The sequence below is a fragment of the Malus domestica genome, chromosome 13 (assembly GCF_042453785.1).
Source record: "Malus domestica chromosome 13, GDT2T_hap1".
NCBI classification, from domain to species: Eukaryota; Viridiplantae; Streptophyta; class Magnoliopsida; order Rosales; family Rosaceae; genus Malus; species Malus domestica.
In genome coordinates this window covers 6,483,133-6,507,675 of record NC_091673.1, presented here as the reverse complement: position 1 = coordinate 6,507,675, position 24,543 = coordinate 6,483,133, and the positions used below count along the sequence as shown (strand labels likewise).

At 39.6% G+C, this 24,543-nt stretch overlaps 1 protein-coding gene and 2 pseudogenes across 1 annotated transcript; 1 reads left to right on the top strand and 2 right to left on the bottom strand.

Annotated features, from left to right (window-relative positions):
* Positions 1 to 7,439: 7,439 nt before the first annotated feature.
* On the bottom strand, positions 7,440 to 8,168 carry LOC103452367 (uncharacterized). Its single transcript, XM_008391862.2, has one exon. It carries the CDS (start codon positions 8,166 to 8,168, stop codon positions 7,440 to 7,442), a length of 729 nt encoding a protein of 242 aa, XP_008390084.2.
* Positions 8,169 to 10,300: 2,132 nt separating this feature from the next.
* LOC103423880 (cysteine-rich receptor-like protein kinase 2) lies at positions 10,301 to 18,912 on the top strand (annotated as a pseudogene).
* A 434-nt stretch (positions 18,913 to 19,346) lies between these two features.
* Positions 19,347 to 21,241, bottom strand: LOC103423809 (2-phytyl-1,4-beta-naphthoquinone methyltransferase, chloroplastic-like; annotated as a pseudogene).
* Positions 21,242 to 24,543: the final 3,302 nt, after the last annotated feature.

Genomic DNA, 24,543 nt, shown 5'->3' with positions numbered 1-24,543 from the left:
TTTTTTGTTTGGTTGGCCAATCATGGACCACACACACACACACCCATACCCTCCCGTCAACAATGTGAAATGTCTATTTTGCCCTTAGATGTTGAGATGGGTTGCGTGTTATGTTTTGGGTGTGGTCCAATTCCTATTTTCCTAGACTTTTGAAACTATTTAGGATTTAGGTTTCTATTTTCCTTTGTTTTTAGTTTGGTTGGTCAATCATGGACCACACACAGACACACTCATACCCTCTCGTTGACCCTCTCTCTCTCTTCCCTCTCGGTTTATCTCCATTTTTCCGTACAACGTACGAACAAACCTCAAACCAAGCAATTTCTTTGCGGATCGAGGTTTTTGAAGTCATCTTCATGTTCCTTGTGAGCTCAGGAACACATCTATACCGTTTTTAAAACGTGAAGAACTCATTTTCCCGAGAACCCAGTTTTGGGTTACTATTCATGCACTCATGATTTCGAAGTTTTTAGGAGATTTTAAGCTGCTAGTGAGCTTTAGGACGTCTTTTTGAAGCTCGAAGAAGAAAAACGTAAGTGTTTTGGATGTCGGGAAGTTGAGTTTGACAAGTTTCAAGTTTGGTCGGAATATCGAGGTTTCTTCGGCAAAATCCCGTGAATTTCAAGGCTTGAAAGTGGTAAGGTTTTGTTCTTCTAGTCCTAAGCTTCATTTTGGTGCAAATTTCATGATTTTTGGTGGAAAAAATGAGCGAGATATTGAAGTTTTAAAATTTCCTTGTTTCCGGCTATCGCAGCGACGACCGGTGCCGGACTTCGGCTATCCAAGGAAGAAGGAGGACAATATTCCGTCAAAGTTGACAGAATATTTTGACTCCGTCAGGTAACTTTAACGGCATATTCTAGTTTTTAACGAAATATTCCCTAACGGCGTTGACTATTCCGTACCCTATGCCAAGCACGTGCCTGCGCGTGAGCCATGCGTCTAGCCGTGCCTTGGCCAGTGCGTGGGTGCTCGGAAAAATTTTCTAAAAATATGGGGATGTTCCTGAGGTTGAGTAGATCATGGTGGTATATTCAAATACCCCATTTGAGCAATGTATGAGAAGTTATTTCCTAGTTTTGTATATGTACTTTAAATAACGTTTATTCAGTTATTTCGCATATAGGTGAGACCTATCTTGAGGACGAGCGCCATCAATCAAGGCTCGGGGGCTACGACACTTCGACATACCAGTGAGTAGGCTTTTGGTTTTCCGTATATACCTATATACTTGAGATTTTTCCCAGAAAATGTGTTTAAATGAAATTACGTTTTGAAATGCCATGCAAAGTATCTGTCTATTTTATTATGCATTAGTAGTTGCATATATTTATGATTGGTGCTGCGCTTGCACAGGTAAGTGCCAGATAAGTTTATAAATTAAAGATATGAGATTGCTTCAGTTATGTGAGATATGTTGTGATGTATTGAGAGCTCATAAACCTGCACCCCGGTGTTAGTTCTCCGGCCCAGAGTTAGGGCACAGTCCTTTATGTGATGTTCACCTCCTGCACCATATGCTCACCTTGGATCCAAGTTAGGTGCACAGGCTTGTTGTACAGACCACTTTAGGTGGTTCCGATTCGTAGGTGACCCACGATTATTCGCACAGTCTTCACGTGATTGTAGCACTAGAGCATATTTATATTACACCTAGTCTTGTCGTACATACCACTTTAGGTGGTTCCGACTCGTGTGCAGGATTTGATTTGATATGATTGAGATTAGTTATGAGCTATAGACTCAGCCGTGCATGGTACATTAGATGAATCTGACTGATATGATATTTGGCATTGATATATGTGAATTGGACTACTTATTGCATTTCATTGAGATACTTTGGCATGGTATACTTCTTTGGATTTTCATCCTGAGTATGAATTCTGATGTAGCATATATTATATTTTTCTGGGAAAATTATATGGGTTTTACGGCGAGGGGTTAGAACTTTTGAGAAATGATATGATTTTGAAAAGCTTTGTTTTTGCCCACTCACACTTTTTGTTTTGCGCCCCTCCAAGTTTTAGGTAGAAGTGCTTTGGTGGATCACGAGGATTTCGACGGGGGTTCTGACAAAAATCATAAATGTAGGATCACTCTTGGGTGTTGTACAATTAGTACTTGTCCTGCTTGACTGCATCTAGGATATTTATTGCACTAGTTGTGTATTTCACACTTAATCTCGCACTAGCACTCTTATCTTAACTAGTACTGCTAGTAGTTTGGTTTTTATTCATTCGCATTTCCCTTATATCTTTATTGCTTCCGCACTGTGCACATGGTTACGTCACTCCCACGTAACGGCCAGCATGCCTCGATCTAGGTCGGGGTGTGTCATATGGGGTAGGTAACTTATTTTTAGAGTATTTCTATTCTAAGTGGGTACTAACATATAGATAGGTAAATTATTTTCTATGAAATGAAAAAAAAATACAACAATTATTTTGTGCAATTTTTTTTGACACAAATTATTTTTCCATGTTTCAACGTAAAACACCATAATATTTTTATTTATATTATATATTGCATGCTAATAAGGTAAGTTAGTTTCACGATAAAACAATTGTTGGTAACAAAATTTTGAGAAAAGAAAGCCTAATAAAATAATAGGTTCATTGACATTTAATTGCATTGAAAACAATAAAATGAAAAATTTATTGTTAATCATAAGTCAAACCCTCACCCACGTTACAATCTATGAGGTTATTTTAGGAACACAAGAATTATAAAAACTGACATACCAAGCTTGTTAAGGAAATTTGCTTAGTTGGACTCTAGTAAAGGGGGTTTAAGTCTGAAAAAATAAAGAGGATGGGTTTTAAGTGAGAGAAAATATGTTTCATGGGGGAAACTCTCATTTTCAGTAAATTAAATATGTCTTCTAGATTAATTTGGTGCGCTGTATACAAATATAATTACTGATAGGGAAGTGTGATTAACACTAGAAATCTCATTCTACACTCACAAGTGTATTTTTCTTTCTAAATATAGAAAGTTTGGAGTGTAGAATGAGAATTTTGGAATGTCAATAACAATTCCCTGATTAAGATAAACATTCAAATTAAATGACAAATGGTGGGTTTGAAACACCAAGTTGCTATAACATATATATATTATTAGATAGTTACAATATAACAACAGCAATAACATTAAAAAAAGCAACAATTATTTATTATTATCAACATTCCTCTCCACTTGGTTTTTTTATTTTTATTTCCTCGGGATATTAATTTGTGTGCATCTGTTAATTATATGGAACGATGATTAAGACTAAATGTTATTGACTTATATTGCAGTGGGTGGTTTGTTTTCACGTTGAATATGTCATCAGTGCCAAAGAGCTATATATGAGTAGAAAACAAGGCATCAATATGAACTTTATCTTTCCATACAAACTTGTGCTGAGCTAACAGCCTTTGTTGAATTTTGCTGGGGACGAAAAAAAAGAAAACTGTAATTGGCACTTTAACAATTAGATGTTAAATTTGTCACAAATATATATCGTTCTCGTCATGCATGCGAGTCAAATTTAATATTCTATCAACTAACTAAGCGGAGACAAATATCATGAGTTTGTAGTGCGTATGAAAACCTAGCTGCTATTTTATGAAGAAAAAACAAAAAGCTTCAATTGTCAACTCTCACTTTATTTAACCATGAAAACTAATCCCAGATACATCACAAGAGATTATTATTATTAGGGTAAAACTGTTAATGGAGACATTCATTTTATAGAATTTGAGATTGGAAAGGAAAAGTATGAACGCAAAAGAGGGGAGAATAGGTGAGAATAATTTGTGATTGATTTTCTTGATTATTTGCATTATCACAGATTGTATATATATACATATTACATTAGTTGACTTTGTAAAGCCATAGAAGGCAAGTATTAGAATACAATACAACAGTAAAGACAGAGACTGAGTGAATCGTGCAATGCAGCAAATCACGTTCTAATGGCAGATTTGTCTGCTTGATTTGCTGGACTTGTAGTAATCTCTTTATCCCCCCCCCCCTAAGTGAAACTGAACAAAGTGAAGTTGAGCTTGGAAATAAGGAAGGAGAATCGTTCACGAGATAGTTCTTTGGTGAAGACATCGGCAATTTGATGTTGTGAAGGAATATGCCGAGCGGCAAGGACCCCCTAAGCAATTAACTCACGAACAAAATGGTCAATTTCTATGTACCGTGTGCAAGCATGGAAGACTAGATTTGCAGCCATGTGAAGAGCGGAGACATTATCGACGTAAATGCATGGTGGAGTGTAAAGAGGAAGACCAATCTCATGAAACAAATAGCTGAACCACTGTAGTTCAGCTGTTGGGGTGGCAAGAGCGCGATATTCAGCTTCAAAGCTTGAGCGAGACACTGTGGATTTCTTTTTAGCAGTCCAAGTCAGAAGGTTCGGGCCAAGGAAAATGCACGCACCACTAGTGGATCGACGATCATCAACAGAACCAACCCAATCAACATCAGAAAATCCACGAAGAGATAAGTCCGTTGAGGAACCGAAGAGGAGACCATGCACAACGGTGCCCTTGATATAGTAATAAATGCGCTTGACTGCTTGAAGATGAGTGGTTTTCGGATTATGCATGTATTGACAAACTTGATTGACAACATAGGTAATGTCGGGGCGTGAGAGAGTAAGATATTTAAGCCCACCAACCATACTATGATATGTCTCTGGGTTAGAAAGTGGATCACCATCATGTGCAGATAAGCGTGTGGATGAGAGGAATGGAGTGGGACTTGGCTTGCAAAGATCCATCTTAAATTTCTTTAACAAATTAGAAGCATAACAAGATTGAGAGAGAGATAGGTGACTGCCATTGCGGATGACCTCCATGCCAAGAAAATAATTCAGATCCCCTAACTTCCGACTAGCAAAGGTGGCACATAATGCATCAATGAATTGATGAACAGTAGCATAATTAGAACTTGTAACAATCAGATCGTCAACATATACAAGCACATATAGAGAATATGTGGAAGAGTGATAAATAAACAAAGATGCATCTGATCGGCTGTGGAAGAACCCTTGGTTATGCAAAAAGGAGTTTAAGCGTTGAAACCATGCACGTGGAGTTGTTTAAGACCATAGAGTGCCTTGTGAAGACGACCAACATGCTTAGGGTGTTGGGAATCGACAAAACTAGGTGGTTGTTTCATATAGACCTCTTCAAGCAAGATTCCATTCAAGAAGGCATTACGAATATCGAGTTGCTGTAAAGTTCAATTTTTGCAAATAGCCAAGGTAAGGATCGTACGAATAGTCCCTGGTTGGACAACGGGACTAAAAGTTTCTTCGTAATCAAGACCTGCTTGTTGGTTGTAACCCTTGGCGACAAGACGTGCTTTGTGTAGATCAATAGAACCATCTGCTTTGTGTTTCATCTGAAAGACCCATTTGCATCCAACAATATTCATATAAGTAATAGCGAGAACAAGAGACCATGTTTGGTTTTGACAAAAGGGCTTCATACTCTTCTGTCATAGCTTTCTGCCAATGAAGATACTTGGCTGCTTGAGTGTGGCTAGATGGTTCGAATGACATTGGATCATTAAGGGCATCAGTTAATGCTTGTGGAAGAGGATGTGGCGTCGAGCCATAGATTATATTGTTGACACTTTTAAACTTTTGATGGTCAGGAGAGTGTGCCTGATCAAGCACATCATCATCATTGGTTGGCGTGAGCGCCGTGGATGGGGATGGCTTATCGGTGGACATATGGGTCCGTGGGTTCGGAGAAACACCATCATAATGATCTGGCAATAGAGAAGTGGGTGCCAAGCCAAGGGCTGTGGATGAGGCATCTAGGTCCGTGGCCTCATGGTGGGAAGAAAAAGTTGTAGCTTGTGGGGGCTGCTGTGCTTGGTTGTGGGGAGCAAGACTAGGCATAGTAGTGAGGTCCATAACAAATTGTTGTTGCGACGGCATGCTAGGAGAAGCTGCAGCTTTGATGGCCTGATATGGAAAAATGGATTCATCAAATTGAACATGCCGGGAAATATAAACCTTACAGAGGTAATGTCTAAACACCAATAGCCCTTGTAATTGTTATCGTAGCCAATAAAAACACATTTGATGGATTTTGGCATTAACTTATGAGAATTGTAGGGAACGATATGAGGAAACCATGTGCAATCAAATGTCTGCAAGAATCGATAATCTGGTGTCCTGTCAAATAACTTTTCATAAGGTGAGACATCCCCAATATTGTGCAGAAGTAACCGATTAATTAGAAAGGCAGCCGTGGTGAAAGCTTCCACACAAAATGAGGACGGAAGATGGGATTGGGCAAGTAAACAAAGACCCATTTCAACAATATGACGATGCTTTCTTTCAACGATGCCATTTTGTTGGGGAGTATAGGGACAAGAAAGTTGTTGAGTAATGTCATGTTGACGTAGAAAAGTGTGGAAAACATTACTAGTGAATTCACCACCACCATCAGTTTGCACAATTTTAATTGTTCGTGTCAACCGATTTTCAACAATTCTTTTAAATGTAACGAAGGTAGACATAACATTAGATTTTCTTGCAAGGGGAAAGAACCACACAAATCTGGAGCATTCATCCACTATTGATAAATTAAATTTGTAGCCAAAATTAGAGAGAGTTGGAGCAGGTCCCCATACATCAAGATGCAAAAGATCAAGTAGATGTTGAGCTATAGATGTGCGAGAATTGAAAGGTAATCGACATTATTTGCCTAATGGACAAATGTGACATTTATTATTGGAGGATCCACCACTAATAGGTAAGTGGTATTTATTGGCAAGAACTTGAAAATTAACGGTTGATGGATGTCCATGACGAGCGTGCCACACATCACGAGTCGTTCGTTTTCCATAGAAAATAAGCTTTGGTCTGATTTGTGAAGCAGCTCGAATGTAATAAAAATCACCATAGTTATGCCCAATAAGAAGTACCTGGCCCGTTGTCTTGTCCTTCACACGAAAAGTACGATCATCCATCTCAAAGAAACAATGATTATCATAGCAAAATCGACGAAGCGATAGTAAGTTCTTTTTAATGGCAGGAACATATAACACATCATCCAGTATGAGGGAGCCATGTAAACCAGTTACAGAGGATTTACCAACATGAGAGATACGTAATTGATTACCGTTGCCAACAATAATAGAATCGGTACCTTCGTAAGGTTGAATCTGTGTGAGGGTGGAAGGATCATTGGTCATGTGATTTGTTGCACCAGAATCAGCAATCCAAGGTGTTGGTGACGGAGAACGGGCAATAGCAATATATGCAAAGTTTCCACGTGTCTTAAATTGTTTGGCTTTGTGACCATATTCCTCGCATAGTTGGCAAGGTTTGTCAGTCTCAAAAGTGGGTGGCTTGGGTGGCAGCGATGGCGAAGGAAGAAGAGGAGGTCGATGGTCATTAGATGGACCACGGTTGAGTCGAGGAGCATTCAAATTGGTCTAGCGGTGGGAATTAGAAGAACGCCAACCACCACCAGGACGATGCAATCACAACCTTGTCCGTGGTTAAAAGAACGATTGGAGAAGGAGAACCGATTTCCATTGGAGATGGATTTGGACGGGCCATTAGAGCGATGATGAGCGGTGAAGGCAACACCGTTGGACAAGGAAAAATATGACATCTTTTTTATGAGATTTTCTTCCTCAATGAGCAGGTCGTAAAAATCATCATATAAGAGAGAAGGGCGAAGATGAACAGCGGTGGTAAACTCCTTGTATTCAGGACCAAGGCCATCTAAAAGGCATTCAATGAGGTCATCTTCACTGATACTGGAACCAGCAGTATTAAGAGAATCTGCAAGGCTTTTGCCATGCATTAGATAGTCAGACATGGGCTTCTCCGAATCTTTCTTAAGAGTGCGAAGTTGGTCACGAAGAGTGAGGATGTGAGTCTTGGAGAGAGGTGACAGACGTTTTTCCAAGAAAGTCCAAGAATTATAAGCATAGGTGCAAGGGATTAGAATAGTTCGTATAGAGGATATGTAGGTAGCCTTGATCCAACTGAGAATGAGTTTGTCCCTAGAATAATGGGGATTGACAGAGCCATCATCGAGCTTCTTCGGTGGTTTAGAATTGATAGTCATGACATCTTCCATGCCATGAATTTCAAGAATATCCTGAAATTGAGATCGCCAACTAAGATAATTGTTGCGGTCCATGGGAGTGTTGATCGTATGAGAGATATTGAAGATGGTGGGAAGGGAGATGGTAGGGGTAGTCATGGTAGAGGAAGATGAATAAGAGGAGGTAGAGGAGATTGGGGTAGCATAAGCCATAGAGGATCGAATAAAGCGTTAGCTTGTGAGAAGGCTGATACCATATAAAATTTGAGATTGGAAAGGAAAAGTATGAATGCAAAAGAGCAGAGAATAGGTGAGAATAATTTGAGATTGATTTTCTTGATTATTTGCATTATCACAGATTGTATATATATACATATTACATCAATTGACTTTGTAAAGCCATAGAAGGCAAGTATTAGAATACAATACAACAGCAAAAGACAGAGACTGAGCGAATCATGCAGTGCAGCAAATCACGTCCTAATGGCAGATTTGTCTGCTTGATTTGCTGGACCTGTAGTAATATCTTTACATTTCTCACAACAGTCAAATGCACCAACTACTAGGGGTGGGCACTTAAAACCGAAAACCGAAACCGAAACACGAACCAAATCGAACCGCACCGAACGGTTTGGTTTTGCGGTTTTGAAACGGTTTCGGTTTTGAAACCGAACCGCAACATAGAAAACGGTTTGGTTTCGGTTTTGGCTTTTGAAAACCGCACCGAAACCGAACCGCACCGCAAATATTAATAAACATTTAATTAAATATCCATATTAGATTTCATGTTTTAATTGGTCGTTTGTTAAAATTCATACACTTAGTATGGACTCAACCACACTAGAATATCATCATTCATCACTTTCTTTTGTTCATTAACTTGAAGGACCTTTGTTATTTTATACCATCACACACACATATATGTACAAGGGTGGACTAATCTTGTTATCAAGAGTCGAACAATGATTTACTAAAAGCCACTCATTTGAAGCATGATATCACATATTCTAGTATGAAAATTTCGCTCACGTTTAATGAATTTAAATTTATTCAACTTGTTTTATGAAAAATATTGTAAGGGACACCTTTTTGTTGCACAAACATGTTTTAACATCACAACTACATGCAACATGCTAATTGTTTACATAACAAATGTCATTTTCCTATTACTATTGGGAAATGCTTTTTAATATGTTAAATTGCAAATTGTACATTTTTTCTTAAAAACCAAACCGAAACCGTTTGAAACCGCACCGAACCGAACCAAACGGTTTGGTTTCATTTTGGTTTTGGCTTCAAAACCGCACCGAACCAAACCGCAAAAACTTGCGGTTTTGGTTTTGGTTTCACTCAAAACCGCACCAAACCGAACCGCACCCACCCCTACCAACTACTACCGGACATAGCTATCCCTCATCCTATACACATATGTATACATATTTGCGTGTGTGTGTGTGTGTATATAGCTGTCAGCTTTTCGGTCCAACACCGCGTAGTTTGCACTTTCTCCTCCCTCAGTCTTCAGTTTTTTGATTTGAAAGTTTGAAGTTGAATAGCAAAGAGGAAACTTTTCCAGTACAACCCTAGATCACTCTTGACTTCTCATCTGAACATATTCCAAATTCTTCGAGTTGGCTTTTCTCTCTTTAGCTAGCTAATTCATTTCACAACAGCAGAAGCGAAAAGCAAAAAACCAGAAGCCAGAAGTCCTCTCGATTAAGCTTCTCATCTCACCTGCAGGAACTCATAGTTTCACTAATCCAATGCAAAAACAAAAGGTACGTGTACATGTATATTTATAAATCTCGTGTTTAAGGAAAAAATCCAATTTTCATGCACTCAAAACTTGGCCTACAACTTCTTCATTCTTTTCTTCTCTCATGGATTGATTTCTGAACCAAATCCTGGTAAGAATTCCTTGACAGTTTAGTTATATACATATTTCTATCTGCAATTCATACCCTTTATTTAGGATATAACTCGAAAAAATTCAATTATAATCCGGTCTATTCATGCTGGCTGCAGCTAATACGGACGTAGGGAAAATTCCTTTATTTTTGCATTTATTAGCTGTTCAGTCTAGGTGCTTCTATTGATGACTGCCGATGCTCTCATGTTTCTCGAGCATGCTGCTCTGAACGGATTGACGATATGTCATTGATAACATGTTAATATCATTGTTGCTAAATAAAAAATGTATCGACATGTTATTAGTACTGATCACTAAATTTTCTACAATACCAGTACAATATCGATAGTAAGCTGGTGTTAAGCTAGCTGCCTACTAAATCAAACTTCCAATTCATCCCAAAAAAATGAAGAAATACAACGTTTCAGTCCTTTCCCAACATTTGCTTCTGCTGAAGATCCTGCTGTTACTAGGAATGGCTGTCGGAGATCCAAGAACGAAGATGGTACAAATAATGTGCGGCAATCAACGTGAGCACAACACAACCATGTTTGTTCCGAATTTGTCAGCACGATGGATAACATCAGTGAACAAATGCAAACTTCCAGCTTCAGAGTGGCAGTCACTGGTTCAGGCCCGGACACCAACTACGGCCTAGCTCAATGTTATGGAGACCTTTCTCTTCTAGACTCTGTGCTATGCTACAACGAGGCATATACAGTGTTTCCCCAATGTTTTCCTTACAATGAGGGTCGGATTTTTCTCGACGGTTGCTTCATGAGGTCCGAAAACTATAGCTTTTACGAGGAGTTTAGAGGATCGGAAGACAGGGTTGAGTGTGGGAACACCACGAGGAAGAGTTCGGCGTTTGGAGAAGCGGCAAGGCAGGTTGTGAAGCATGCAGTTGAGTCTGCGCCAAGCAACTGAGGATATGCAAGGGGTGAGGTGAGTGTGATTGGGGCAGCAAACGAGTCAGCTTATGTGTTGGCCGATTGCTGGAGAACTTTGGATGAGAGCTAGTGTTTGGAAAATGCATCTGCATCAATGTTGGGATGCTTGCCTTGGTCCGAGGGGCGAGCGTTGTATACCGGGTGTTTCATGAGGTATTCAGACAAAGATTTTCTTAACAAGGAAATGGGAAATGGAAGCTCCAGAGGTTGCCTTTAATCACTTTAAGCGAGGGGAGGATATCTTAAATTTCAGGTAGACGGGTCATGGGCCCATTCCAACAACACCGATATTGTCCCCACTTGGCCACCTACTCAATCTGTCAGGTGTGGGGTTTTAATACAAAAGGTATCGGTGTTAGTTAGAGTGGGGTAATTCTATTTAAAGGGCTTGTTCTCAAGTCTTCTGGCCCATGTGGGACAGAGATATTCTAACACTCCCCCGTACGTGAGACCCTATTTTATGGGTCACATGTGAAGTTCCACACATCAGCAACCACGTGGAGCCAGGGCTCACCCGTTCGCGCGGGGCCAATGGGGACCCACCCATTCACGCGGCATCTCTTGGCCTACGTGGAGCCAAGTCAGGGCTCACCCGTTCATGTGGCAATACGGGCCAGTCTCCTAGCTCTGTTACCATCTTTAATTTCAGGTAGACGAACCATGGGCCCACTCCAACAACACCAATATTGTCCCCACTTGGCCACCTTCTTAATTCGTCAAGTGTGGAGTTTTAATACAAAAGGTTTCGGTGTTAGTTAGAATACGGTAATTTTATTTAAAGAGCTTGTTCTCAAGTCTTCTAGCCATGTGGGACATATATATTCTAACAGGATAGGCTGCTTCGGTGGTTCGAGAGACATCATGTGTATAATTTTGCTCACCTAATCTTCGGAACTTTGTTGCAGGTACCACGATTGTCATAGTCGTTTCAGTTGTCAGCTCCTTGGTAGTTTTGGTAGTTGGAGTAGCCATTGGATTTTATATATGGAAGCACAGATATATACAAAAGAAAAGAAGAGGTAAAAAGCTAGTAGAAATTCTGCAATGCTATCAGATTGTATTGCTTCAATGGTGAAATTAAAAGATCATCTGTGATGGACAAAATGGTATATTAAACATAAGAGATTACCGGACTGCTAAAGAATTTCGGGGTTTTGCAGGATCATATGATGCGAAGAAACGGGCGAAAACCCTAAACGACAGTAACTTAAACTTCAAGTACTCAACAATCGAAAAGGTCACGGGGTGTTTTGACATTGTCAACAAGCTTGGACAAGGAGGTTTCGGAACTGTTTATAAGGTAGTTTGTCTCCATGTCTTTTGTTTGTCTTAAATATCTGATGCCTCCGTACTCAGAAACTAACCGGGTTTTCTCCTTGCAGGGAGTTCTGGCCGATGGGAAGGAGATTGCAGTGAAGAGGCTTTTCTTCAACACCAGACACAGAGCAGCAGATTTCTACAATGAAATCAACATTATAAGCAGAGTGGAACACAAAAACTTGGTCAGGTTGTTGGGCTGCAGTTGCTCGGGACCTGAAAGCCTTCTTGTCTATGAATACCTACCGAACAGTGTAAAGATGTATTAGGTGTTTCAGATATTAACAAGTGTACGTAGATTAGGTTGCTAGGTAGTTAAAGTTTGTTAACTTACTTAGTGACTAAGATAGCCTTATCTATATATATGTGTAGATATTGTAACACATTTCATTCATTCAATACATACAAGATACAATTCATTTCTCTCTCTAAGATTGGTATTCTCTCAAATCTCTCTTTCTCTCTCAAGAATACATATGGTGAACAAGAACTTCTTTGCTATTCTGACATGGTATCCTCGCCGGTGATGACGACTTCTCGATCCTGATCTGCTTTGTTTGCTTCCGCATTCCTGATCTCTTTGTTCTGGTGTGCATTTCTGCTCTTGATTTTCCTCTCTCTATAGCTCTGTGAGGTTGCGTATCTGCGCAGTTGCTTTCTTGCCGTCTATGTCTCATTGTGCACGCCAAGTGTTTGATTAATTGCTTCTTCCACGATCTGTTTGCATTGATATCAAATTTCACGATATCTCCACGATTGCATTCTTTGTGATCTTTTTGTCCGATTCTTCTCTCTGAAACCATAGTTTTGTGCTCGTTTTCACGAATTCTCCAATTCTTGCAATTATGGTGACTGCTGCATAATTACAGATTGTACAGTCTCCAATCACCAATCTCATTTCGAATGTCTCTAATTCTGTTACTGTGAAGCTTGATGATACGAATTATCTGGTATGGAATTATCAGATTCGATTACTTCTTGAAAGTCATAGTATTTTTGACTTTGTTGCTGGCACTCGTCCATGTCCTACTCGGTTTAAAGATGACTTGGATGTTGAAGGTGTGGAAACTGAGGAGTTTCAGATTTGGAAAATGCATGATCGTGCTCTCATGCAGTTGATCATTGCTACCCTATCTCCCACAGCCATGTCTTATATCATTGGGTGTCTTACTTCTCATGATATGTGGACTAATTTGAAGGATCGGTTCTCCACAGTCATGAAAGCAAGTATTTTTCAGTTGAAAACTGAATTGCAGAATATCAAGAAAGACTCTAATTCTGTCTCTCAATATCTTCAAAGGATCAAGGATGTACGCGATCATCTCTCTGCTGCAGGAGTAATCTTTGAAGATGATGACATTGTCATCTTGGCACTTAAGGGCTTGCCTGCTGAGTATAATACTTTCCGGACAGTTATAAGGGGGAGAGACAATGTTATTTCACTCAAGGATTTCAGGTCTCAGTTATTAGCCGAAGAAGCTATTGTTGAAAATAATTCTGTGAGTGAATCTTTTGTGTCTGCAATGATGGTAAATGATAGCAAAGGCAAAGGAAAGGCTCTGATGTTGGGAGAAGGGTCTAATCAAACTTCATCACAGAATGCTGGTTCTTATAATGGTGGTTCTTCTAATCACAATGGAGGGTACAGTTTCAACTACAGAGGCAGAGGAAGAGGCAAAAACTACTATAATTCAACTCCTAGATTCAATTCGGGGTTTTCTAATTCCAATGCCGGAATCCTTGGTCCAGGAAAGCCACATGTTTCTACATGTCCTGACCATGGTTATGATATTCCAACATGCCAAATCTGTAACAAACGAGGTCACGTTGCTGTTGATTGCTTTCAACGACATTCTTCCTCTCCTAATCCACCTTCTAGGCCACAGTGTCAAATTTGTTGGAAATTTGGACATACTGCCTTACAGTGCTATCATCGCACCGATTTCTCACATCAAGGAAGGGCTCCATCTTCTACTCTATCTGCTATGCATACAACCTGTCAACCATCAGCGCCTTTGGACTAGTTTTGGGTGGCTGATACAGGAGCCACATCTCACATGACTTCGGATTTGGCAAATCTTAATCTTGCTACTCCCTTCTCTGGTACAGATACCGTAACCACGGCCAGTGGTTCAGGTTTGAACATATCTCATATTGGCTCTAGTACACTACGAACACCTCAATATGCATTTGAATTACACAAAATTCTGCATGTTCCTCATATATCTCAACATTTATTATCCATTTATAGACTTTGTAAGGATAACAAATGTCGATTTATATGTGATGAGTTCTCTTACTGGATCCAGGACAAGGTCACAGGGAGAATTCTTCTCCAGGGACTGTGTAGAGCTGGCCTATATCACATTCCCTTCTCTCTTCCTCAACATCTCATCAATAAAGCACATCAACCATCTACATTCAATACCACACAATCCTGTTTTCTTGGACAACAAGTCAAAATAACGTTGTGGCACCACAGGCTCGGCCATCCTTCCAACATTGTGACATCTGCAATGTTAAAACAGTCTAATATCCCTATGCCTGTTTTTCATGTGTCTTCTGTTTGTAAATCCTGTTTAGAGGGCAAATTTACCAAACTTCCTTTTGTTTTCCCTGCAAATAAAACTGTAATTCCCTTGGAGGTGATACATAGTGATGTTTGGGGACCTTCTTCCACTGTTTCGGTTGAAGGTTACAAATACTATGTTACATTTGTGGATGAATGTACCAGGTTTACCTGGATCTTTCCATTGATTAATAAAAGTGAAGTGTTCAGTATCTTTGCTCAGTTTTATCAGTTTTTGAAAACTCAATTTTCTGCCCCTATCAAAGTTTTTCAAAGTGATGGAGGGGGTGAGTACTCCAGTCATCAATTTAAACATTTCCTCCTTGCTAAGGGTATAGTTCATAACAAATCATGCCCTTACACCCCTGAGCAAAATGGTCTTGTCGAAAGAAAGCATCGCCATATTTTAGAAACTGCCATCACCCTTCTCCAAAATGCTTCCATGCCCTCTAAGTATTGGTTTCATGCCTGTGCTGCTTCTGTGTACCTTATTAATCGCATGCCCTGTCAAACCTTGCACATGTCTTCCCCATATAAATGTCTTTTTGGTCGACCTCCTCAAATTTCTCATCTTAAAATCTTTGGTTGTGCATGCTATCCTCTTTTCAAACCCTATAATACCACTAAGCTGCAACCCAAAACAACTCAGTGTGTGTTTATCGGATATGCAGGACAATACAAAGGTTATTTGTGTCTTAATCTTCTTACAAACAAAATCATGGTTTCCCGACATGTGTTATTTGATGAATTTGATTTTCCATTTTCCAATTCTCAACTCTCATCCTCTCAATCTCATAACATTTTATCACAGTCACAGGTGTCTGTTCATATCCCAGGGTCCTTACCACTCTTAGTCACCTCCCAAAACCTCGTCATACCTCCTCAACCATCTTCTTCACTTGCTCCTTCCCCTCCACCCTCAAAGTCCCTTCCCTCTCATGCCTCAGAATCTTTGGATTTCTCTACCACTGAGCCAGCTTCTCAGAGTTCTACACAGTCTCAAATCCCTATTGATCCAGATTTTCAAATCGAGCAATTACCTGTTGTTCTTCCCATTCCCTCAGTTAGTTTGCACCCCATGCAAACTAGGTCCAAAAGTGGTATCTCCAAACGAAAAGTGTTCACAGCCACTGTTCAGTCCTCTGCACAAGGCATTGAACCTACTTCCTACAAATCTGCAAGTAAAAGTCCTAAGTGGCAAGCAGCTATGCAAGAAGAGATCGATGCTCTTCATGCTCAGAAAACTTGGAGTCTAGTTCCTCTACCCTCTGGGAAGAATTTGGTTGGTTGTAAGTGGGTTTATCGGATCAAAACACACTCTGATGGTTCTATAGCTCGGTACAAAGCCCGGTTGGTTGCCAAGGGATATAATCAAGAGGAAGGTATTGATTATAGTGAGACTTCCAGCCCTGTTGTTAAACCAACAACTGTGCGGTTGATTCTAGCTTTGGCAGCTCAATTTCATTGGCCCTTGCGTCAATTAGATGTCAAGAATGCATTTCTGCATGGTGAGTTAAATGAGGAGGTGTATATGACTCAACCTCCTGGATTTCAGAGTGCCGTTTATCCTTCTCAGTATGTGTGTAAGCTCAATAAGTCATTGTATGGGCTGAAGCAAGCTCCCCGAGCTTGGAATGAAAAATTTACAAGCTTTTTGCCTGGTTTGGGTTTTAAGTCCTCCTTTGCAGATCTTTCTTTATTTGTTAAACATAATGCTGCTGGTACGGTTGTGTTATTACTCTATGTGGATGATATTATTCTTACAGGCAGTTCATCTCTCCTGATTGATGATGTTATTGTGGAATTAACAAAGGAGTTTGAAATGAACGATTTGGGTCAGTTGAATTACTTTCTGGGGTTGCAGGTTACTTATCATTCTGGTGGCCTGTTTGTCTCTCAATCCAAATACATCAAAGATCTGTTAAACAAAGTTGATTTGCAAGATTCTAAGCCCTGTCCTACCCCTTGCTTACCATACCACAGACTTCTCAAAGATGATGGTGATCCTTATCACAGTCCAGAGCACTATCGGAGCATTGTTGGGGCCTTGCAGTATGTGACTTTTACACGGCCAGACATAGCCTTTTCTGTCAATCAATGCTGTCAATTTATGCATTCTCCCATGACTTCTCATGTTGTTGCCGTTAAACGTATTCTTCGATACCTTAGTGGAACACTGGACTATGGTCTAAGCTTCAAACCTGGGAAATTACATCTGCAAGCATACAGTGATGCAGATTGGGCTGGTGAACCCAATGATCGCCGATCAACTTCAGGTCATATTGTATACTTTGGTTCCAGTCCAATATCTTGGGCTTCTAAGAAACAACACACTGTGTCAAGATCTTCGACTGAGGCCGAATATAGAGCCCTAGCTATTGCCGCTGCATAATTGGCCTGGATTCGTCAATTGTTGTGTGATCTGCATGTTTTTGTTTTCACTGCACCAGTGATTTACTGTGACAATATTTCGGCAATTGCTTTATCTTCTAATCCCGTCTTTCATTCTCGGGTGAAGCACATTGAAATAGATTACCATTTTGTCCGGGAAAGGGTGATTCGAGGTGATTTGAATGTTTGTCATGTGTCTTCAAAGGAACAATTTGCCGATATTCTCACCAAGGGCCTTGCTGCACCTTTGTTTCAGTCTCATTGTTCCAATCTCATGCTTAGTTCGATCAAGCATGAGATTGCGGGGGGATGTAAAGATGTATTAGGTGTTTCAGATATTGACAAGTGTACGTAGATTAGGTTGCTAGGTAGTTAAAGTTTGTTAACTTACTTAGTGACTAAGATAGCCTTGTCTATATATATGTGTAGATATTGTAACACATTTCATTCATTCAATACATACAAGATACAATTCATTTCTCTCTCTAAGATTGCTATTCTCTCAAATCTCTCTTTCTCTCTCAAGAATACATATGGTGAACAAGAACTTCTTTGCTATTCTGACAAACAGGAGTCTAGACCGCTTCATCTTCGGTAATTCCGTAGACTTATGCTAATTTACACAAATCTTAACTAGGTGGTATGTGCGTGTTTCTGCATTTCCCTCAATGTTTTCAAAAAATTTCGACAGATCAAGAAAGAGCTAAAACACTTTACTGGGAGAGGAGAAATGAGATCATTGTCAGAACAGCAGAAGTTGTTTTCACGACAACTTGAAAACAAGGATCATTCACAGAGACATAAAAGCGAGCAATATACTTTTGGATTCAAGGCTTTGTGCTAAAATTGCAGATTTTGGTTTGGCCAGGTCTTTCAAGTAAGATAAGAGTCACATCAGCACAGCAATTGCAGGAACATTGTAAGCCTATTTATAGTAAATTCATTTCGGGTTATTTTAGCGAAGATAAATGAATAAGACTCCGAAAAAGTTGAGCTTACCGTTGTTTCTAACCTACCTCAGGGGATACATGGCTCCAGAAGAATACCTAGCTCATGGCCAGTTGACAGAAAAGGTAGATGTCTACAGCTTCGGGGTGCTTATATTGGAGATCATCACTGGACAGCAAAACAACAGGAGCAAATCTGCAGAGTACTCAGACGGCATAGTTACAATTGTAAATTTCCCAATAAATTCTTCCTTTTCTTCCATTCAAAAGACAATTTAATCTTCGAATTTGCAGTATACAGTAGATCCCCATTCTTACTTTGTTGTTTCTGTGTTTTTTGTCCAAACAGACCTGGAAGCACTTTCAAGCAGGGACTGTAGACGAACTGTATGACCCAAATTTAATGTTGCAGAATTGCCATGACAATGTTAAGGATGAGATATTCAGAGTGGTTCAGATAGGACTTCTATGCACCCAAGAGAGTTCCTCTTTACGACCAACAATGTCAAAGGCACTGCAGATGCTAACAAAGAAGGAGCTGCACCTTCCTGCGCCCACCAATCCACCTTTTATAGATGAAAAGACCATGGAACTCAATGACAACGGTGACGACCAATGTTACCCTCTAAATGCAGGTGGTGTTTCTTCAGTTGCGAGTGTTTCACATAGTTCTTTCTATCCAAGGTGATCACAACATGGTGAAAAGTGAAAAAAAAAACTATCTTGACTAAAGACTTGGAGACTACTGTTTGTACCATATTTAGGGCCTCCGTATTTAGACCTCGTATAAATACTTGGGGGACTCAAATGTAATTATGTAATAAATGAGGGGGCAAATATGTAATAAGTGAGAAGCCCTTATTCTATAAAATGACTCATCACTCTCCTCATTAGGGGAGGTCAAGGTTTAGGCCATGGGAAGAGAGGAAATATCTCAGAGAGGGCAAACACAGAAAATAGGCTAGAGAGCACACTGCCTCTAGCCTTCTTGTATATTCACCATTCAAAGTGAAACAATATCAACATCAGTCAGAGAATACATCTAATGACAAGGTCAAGTTTGAGTAACTGAGACGAAGTACAAATGGCATTCGAGGATTTGTAGATATAGTGAGGATGGTTGAGCCAGACTTGCAAATATTTTTTTCTCAGTTTTCAGAGCTAGAAAGTGTGAGCAATATTTTGTTCTCATTTGTAGAAGTAAAATTGATCATGAGAAATGCTCTTAAAGATTGATATTCACAACTATGAAAGAATAAGTGAAAAGAAATGTATGAGGCACAACATCTTCCTTATTTCCCGAAGGCACATACTTTGTGTTCAACATGAACCAACTTATCGTATGGCTACTAAGTTCCCCATGAGGCTTCCCCCAATCTCATAATATGTGGCACTGGAAAAACCTACGTCCAAAGCCAGCTTCTCCAACTCGTCCCCTGTGTTCACAGAAAGAATTTAATCAACAGACTAGTACCCTACTATCCGCTTAACCACTCCACTTAACCACTTATTAAGGCTATGCCTAAAGGCCTCCAAACAGAACAATTCCCAAGAGTACATGAAATTTGAAGATACAACGTATAAACACAGTAGTACAAAGAGAGCTTAAAGAGATAAGAACATTGTGTGGTGCATATGCAATAAAAATAAAGAGTTCAAAGCAAGGAAAATGCACCTGTCAGAAATTCCCTGATTGAACTCTTTAAATACTTGTAATCCTCCTCAAGTCCAAAATCAGAAGCCACCGGGACAACAACATTGTCAATCATCAATTCCTAGCAAAAGTTGAATCAGGAAGCATTCAGCACTTGTTTGAAAAAATAAAAACAGAACGGGAAAATTAGTGTACGCGTTAGAAGGCAAAGGCTTATTGTATCTGGTTGAGTACCTGAACTGATGAAACAATTGGATTGATGCCTTTATTGAAATCAAGGATCGATACCCTCGAGCCTGTAATGCCAAGCAAAAATGAGAAAAAAGTGACATACCTAGAACTACAGCATCATCCATCGAAGGAGGGAGAATGGAACCTGCTTTCAAAACTCTAACATTTCCTCCATGGCCTTATATTTGTCGATTACATTTCTTTAGCCCAAAACCCATAGTGATGGCATCAAAGTGAACGTCAGAAAACGGCAAATCAGTTGCATCACCTTCAACCCACCTAACAAGATGCAATGCATAACATGATCGATTATTCGCACAAATGTAATTTAGTATCTATTAAAGTGTTTAACATAAAACTAAACATTTCCAAAATCCTGAGTTAAAGTTCAAACATTTTTAATTGATTGGCCACTAGATTTACCCGTGCTCACTCAATGTTCAAGTAGCAGGCTTTCGACTTCAACTTTTGCCGCGACGAAGCAACTGACAACTGCTCTTTCGAGAAATCGAGACCAATCACCTGCCAATGTAGCCAAATTATACAATCCCAATCACAAACATCAGCTCATATTCAAATTAATTTACCAATCTTTCAGCAAGTTAAAACAAAGAACAAACCTTGCCATTACACCCAACTTTCTCAGACAAGAGAAACGCTAAATCCCCACTTCCACAGCACAAATCCAACACACTCTCTCCCATTTTTGCTCTGCAACCCAAAATTCAAAAACTTGAAATTCAGAGACCCAAATACACACACACACACACACACATATATTCCACCTCCTGATCAAAAAACATATATATATTCCACCAAAAAATAGAGCAAAAAAATAGTTAATTTTAAGTTTTACCCGCTCAACGAAACTGCCATTCTTTTCCATATTCGATGCTGACCCAAGCTCAATAAATCATTTAACTAAAAATTATTTAGAAAAACAGAAGATAAATATTTAGGCAGATTAATTATTAACAAAGAAAGAAAAAGTGACACTACAATTTAAAATAAAATAAAAAGAAGAGGAATCGAACGTTATCGTAGACAGGCAATGCGGTTGAAGAGCGTCTGGCGTTAGGTGGAAGACCGGACCGGACTGCGTCTGAACCGGGAAATGGGTAGGCGCGGACCGGCTGAGAATGGAAGATGTAACTGAAGCGAAGCCATGTCAGTTAGTGTCCGTTACTGAAACAACAACGGGGAGACGCTCCTTCTGAGATCAGTGATCGGATAAGAGGGCCCAATTCATGAGAGTTGGAATCCGGTAAATTATGGATCGTCTGTTCTAAAGTAAGCCCAATGTTGGTAAGCAATATCGGTCTGAGCCCAATAGTGATGCATGGACTCAAATTAAAAGTGCAGCTGACATGGGCTCACCAATCATGAACTACTTTGTTCAAAATTTTATGACAAAGATTTTTCAATGTGACCGGAATACGGAGTGGTACACCATGTGTCATTATACAAATGGTGAGATATGTGTGTTAAAAAGTTAATAACTTGTTGACCCTAAAAACTACTAAGCCTACGTGGTGGTGCATAGGCCGAGTAACTAATAAGCTAATTACGTCATTCGGTTGTGTGTGGGGAATGTCAACTCGTCGGTCGGGGAGTAAAATATGTTGATGCGGCGTTGGGCGTGCTATTGACTTCTTGACCTTGTGATTGCGGTCGAGGAAGGAACACGTCTCGGCCTTCGGGTTCTATAGCCTAAAGACAAGGCTGTTAGTTCTGCAAAGTTCACAAATCGTCGGCTCCAGGTTCGATCTCGGTAATTATATTCGAGTCTAAGTACATCGAACTAACACCAAGCTATATAGACACAAATACTCGAAAGAGACAAATGTCTTGATTGTAAATGTGGTTTGGCCGTCAGAGTGCTGAACTCTAAAATGTACTTGTGAATATCCGATCATAAAATAACACTCGACGTTCAATGTGCCGAACCTAGTAACCTGTAACACCTCACTTCGTCGAAAAGGCTGATGAGATGACCTCTACCAATAAGGACTCGAGAATCCTTGTATACCGAGACTTGGATAATAACCAGTCGGTCTCGAAGCAGTGTTGTTTATCCAAACTGAAGATGCTCCTTGGTCAGCTTATTCTATGGCTCCAGTGATATTTATCCAAACTGAAGATGTCACCGGTTGCCTTCACAGTGTTGTTTATCCAAACTGAAGATGTGTTGGTGAGAAGAAAGGGGAGGAGGAAAAAAATCTCAAGGTTGTTGAGAAGCTTTGCACAGAACAATTTATGTGTTGATTTGAAAGGGCCTTGAATGATGCACTCCCTTCTCTATTTATAGCGCGAACTAGAAATGTACTAAAATGAGAACTCATCAACGCCCTTCATAGCCGAACTAGAAATGTATTCGGATTAGAACTCCTCAACCCAATCTTAGAAGGTTTCAACCAATCCTAACCTCTATTGGACTTTGAACCAAGCTCCATAACAAACCAAATTCAGCTCCTAATTCTAAACATCTTTAGCTTTAAGACTCATTGCTGCATTAGGGTTCGACCACCTCACCCTTATCTAAATCAATCCTCCTCGTTACAGGATTCCCCAATCTGAGAAGGTTTCAGCCAATCCTAACCCTTATTGGACTTTGAATCAAGCTCCATAACGAACCATATTCATCTCCTAATTCTAAACATCTTTAGCTTTAAGACTCCTTGTTGCATTAGGATTCGACCATCTCACCCTTATCTAAATCAATCCTCCTTGTAACAGGATTCGGCAGATCTTGAGTGGACGGCCCGTGACAAGATTCTAGATAAATGCTACTGGACCGAGAATGATTATAAGCTCGGCCCAAAATATTATTTTGGGCCTAAACATAACTTAAAAAATACAATTTTCCACCACTTATATAAAAACACGTGGGGTACCATCCATGTTCCGGTCACAATGAAAATTTTCTCCTACTTACTTGAATGGGGAAGTTATGAATCAGATAACGGAAAACATTGTTTAGTATAACCCTTATCCCAATACAAAATAACATGTACAAGACTAGCTTACCATGGAGCTTATAATAATCTAACTGATGCAGAAATATTATTTGGCCAATTTGCTAGAACTAGAGTGTTTTTACCAAGAATCTCTTTAAAGACCATAGAAAGCGCTAGACTCCCATTTGAACTGATGAGAAAATAGTTTCCTGTGAAATTGAGTTTTGCACTAACCATGTTGTGTACAAAGATATTTTGCTTCCATCAAATATATGATAAGGTTACATTCATTCTTTTGATGTTTAATTCACTTTTCAAATCCACGTACATAAATACATTTAAATTGTATAAATCGCGCGTAGAACGTTGTAATTATAAAATAGCCTTCTGCAGGCGCGTGAGTGCGTGCATGGAGGTTAGTCTATATATAATGATTTTGGTGTCACCAAGCTTTAACAAAAAATATTTGGACAAAAATGCCCCAAGACAAAAAACTTCAAATGCATCCCAAAATAATGCATCAAATAAGGCAGGGGCATTTTCATCATTTTAACAATATTTTTTTATTAATTAATTTTTTTGTGGTTTTTTTTCTTCAAATAGTACCTCACAATAGGTTAGCAATAGTGTGATTCAATTTCTCTATTTTTAAACACATTCAAAACATCATAAGAGGCGGATTCGGTGCACATTGCAATGCACAAAGACATCCGGGAAAAACTCTTTGAAACACCCCCACAAAGGCTAGTCTAGTAGTCTTACTTCAACATACATCAATCTCCTTAAATCAAGGAGTTGACAACAAGGAAAAAACTTACACCAATCTCCTTAAATCAAGGATGAAAAGAATACTTGCAAAAAGCTAGCCTAGTTGGGTTTGCTCCCCAGCCTAGGTTTGAACCCCGAAGCTGTTAAAGTGGCCAGGCACTGTGCTGCAATGCATAGTTAGAGCATTTCACATGCGCCGGAGGGATTAGTCCTTGGGCCTAGGAAGCCTTTGGGATACCCTTGACTTGGTAAAAAAAAATAACCCTCCTCCTACACACATATATGTGTTCATATTTGTGTGTTCATATTTGTGTGTGTGTGTGTGTGTGTGTATTGCTGTCGGCTTTTCGATCCAACACCGCGTAGTTTCCACTTTCTCCTCCCTCCGTCTTCAGTCTTCAGTATATTTGTGTGTGTGTGTGTGTGTGTGTATTGCTGTCGGCTTTTCGGTCCAACACCGCGTAGTTTCCACTCTCTCCTCCCTCCGTCTTCAGTCTTCAGTCTTGTGATTTGAAAATTTGAAGTTGAATAGCAAAGAGGAAACTTTTCCAGTACAGCCCTAGATCACTTTGACTTCTCATCTGAACATATTCCAAATTCTTCGAGTTGGCCTTTCTCTCTTTAGCTTGCTAATTCATTTTAACAATATTTTTTTATTAATTACTTTTTTTGTGGTTTTTTTTTTCAAATAGTACCTTACAATAGGTTAGCAATAGTGTGATTCAATTTCTCTATTTTTAAACACATTCAAAACATCATAAGAGGCGGATTCGGTGCA

Bases quoted from the DNA above. Each gene is read 5' to 3' on its own strand.
- LOC103452367 (XM_008391862.2), bottom strand. From the start codon at position 8,168: ATGGACCGCAACAATTATCTTAGTTGGCGATCTCAATTTCAGGATATT.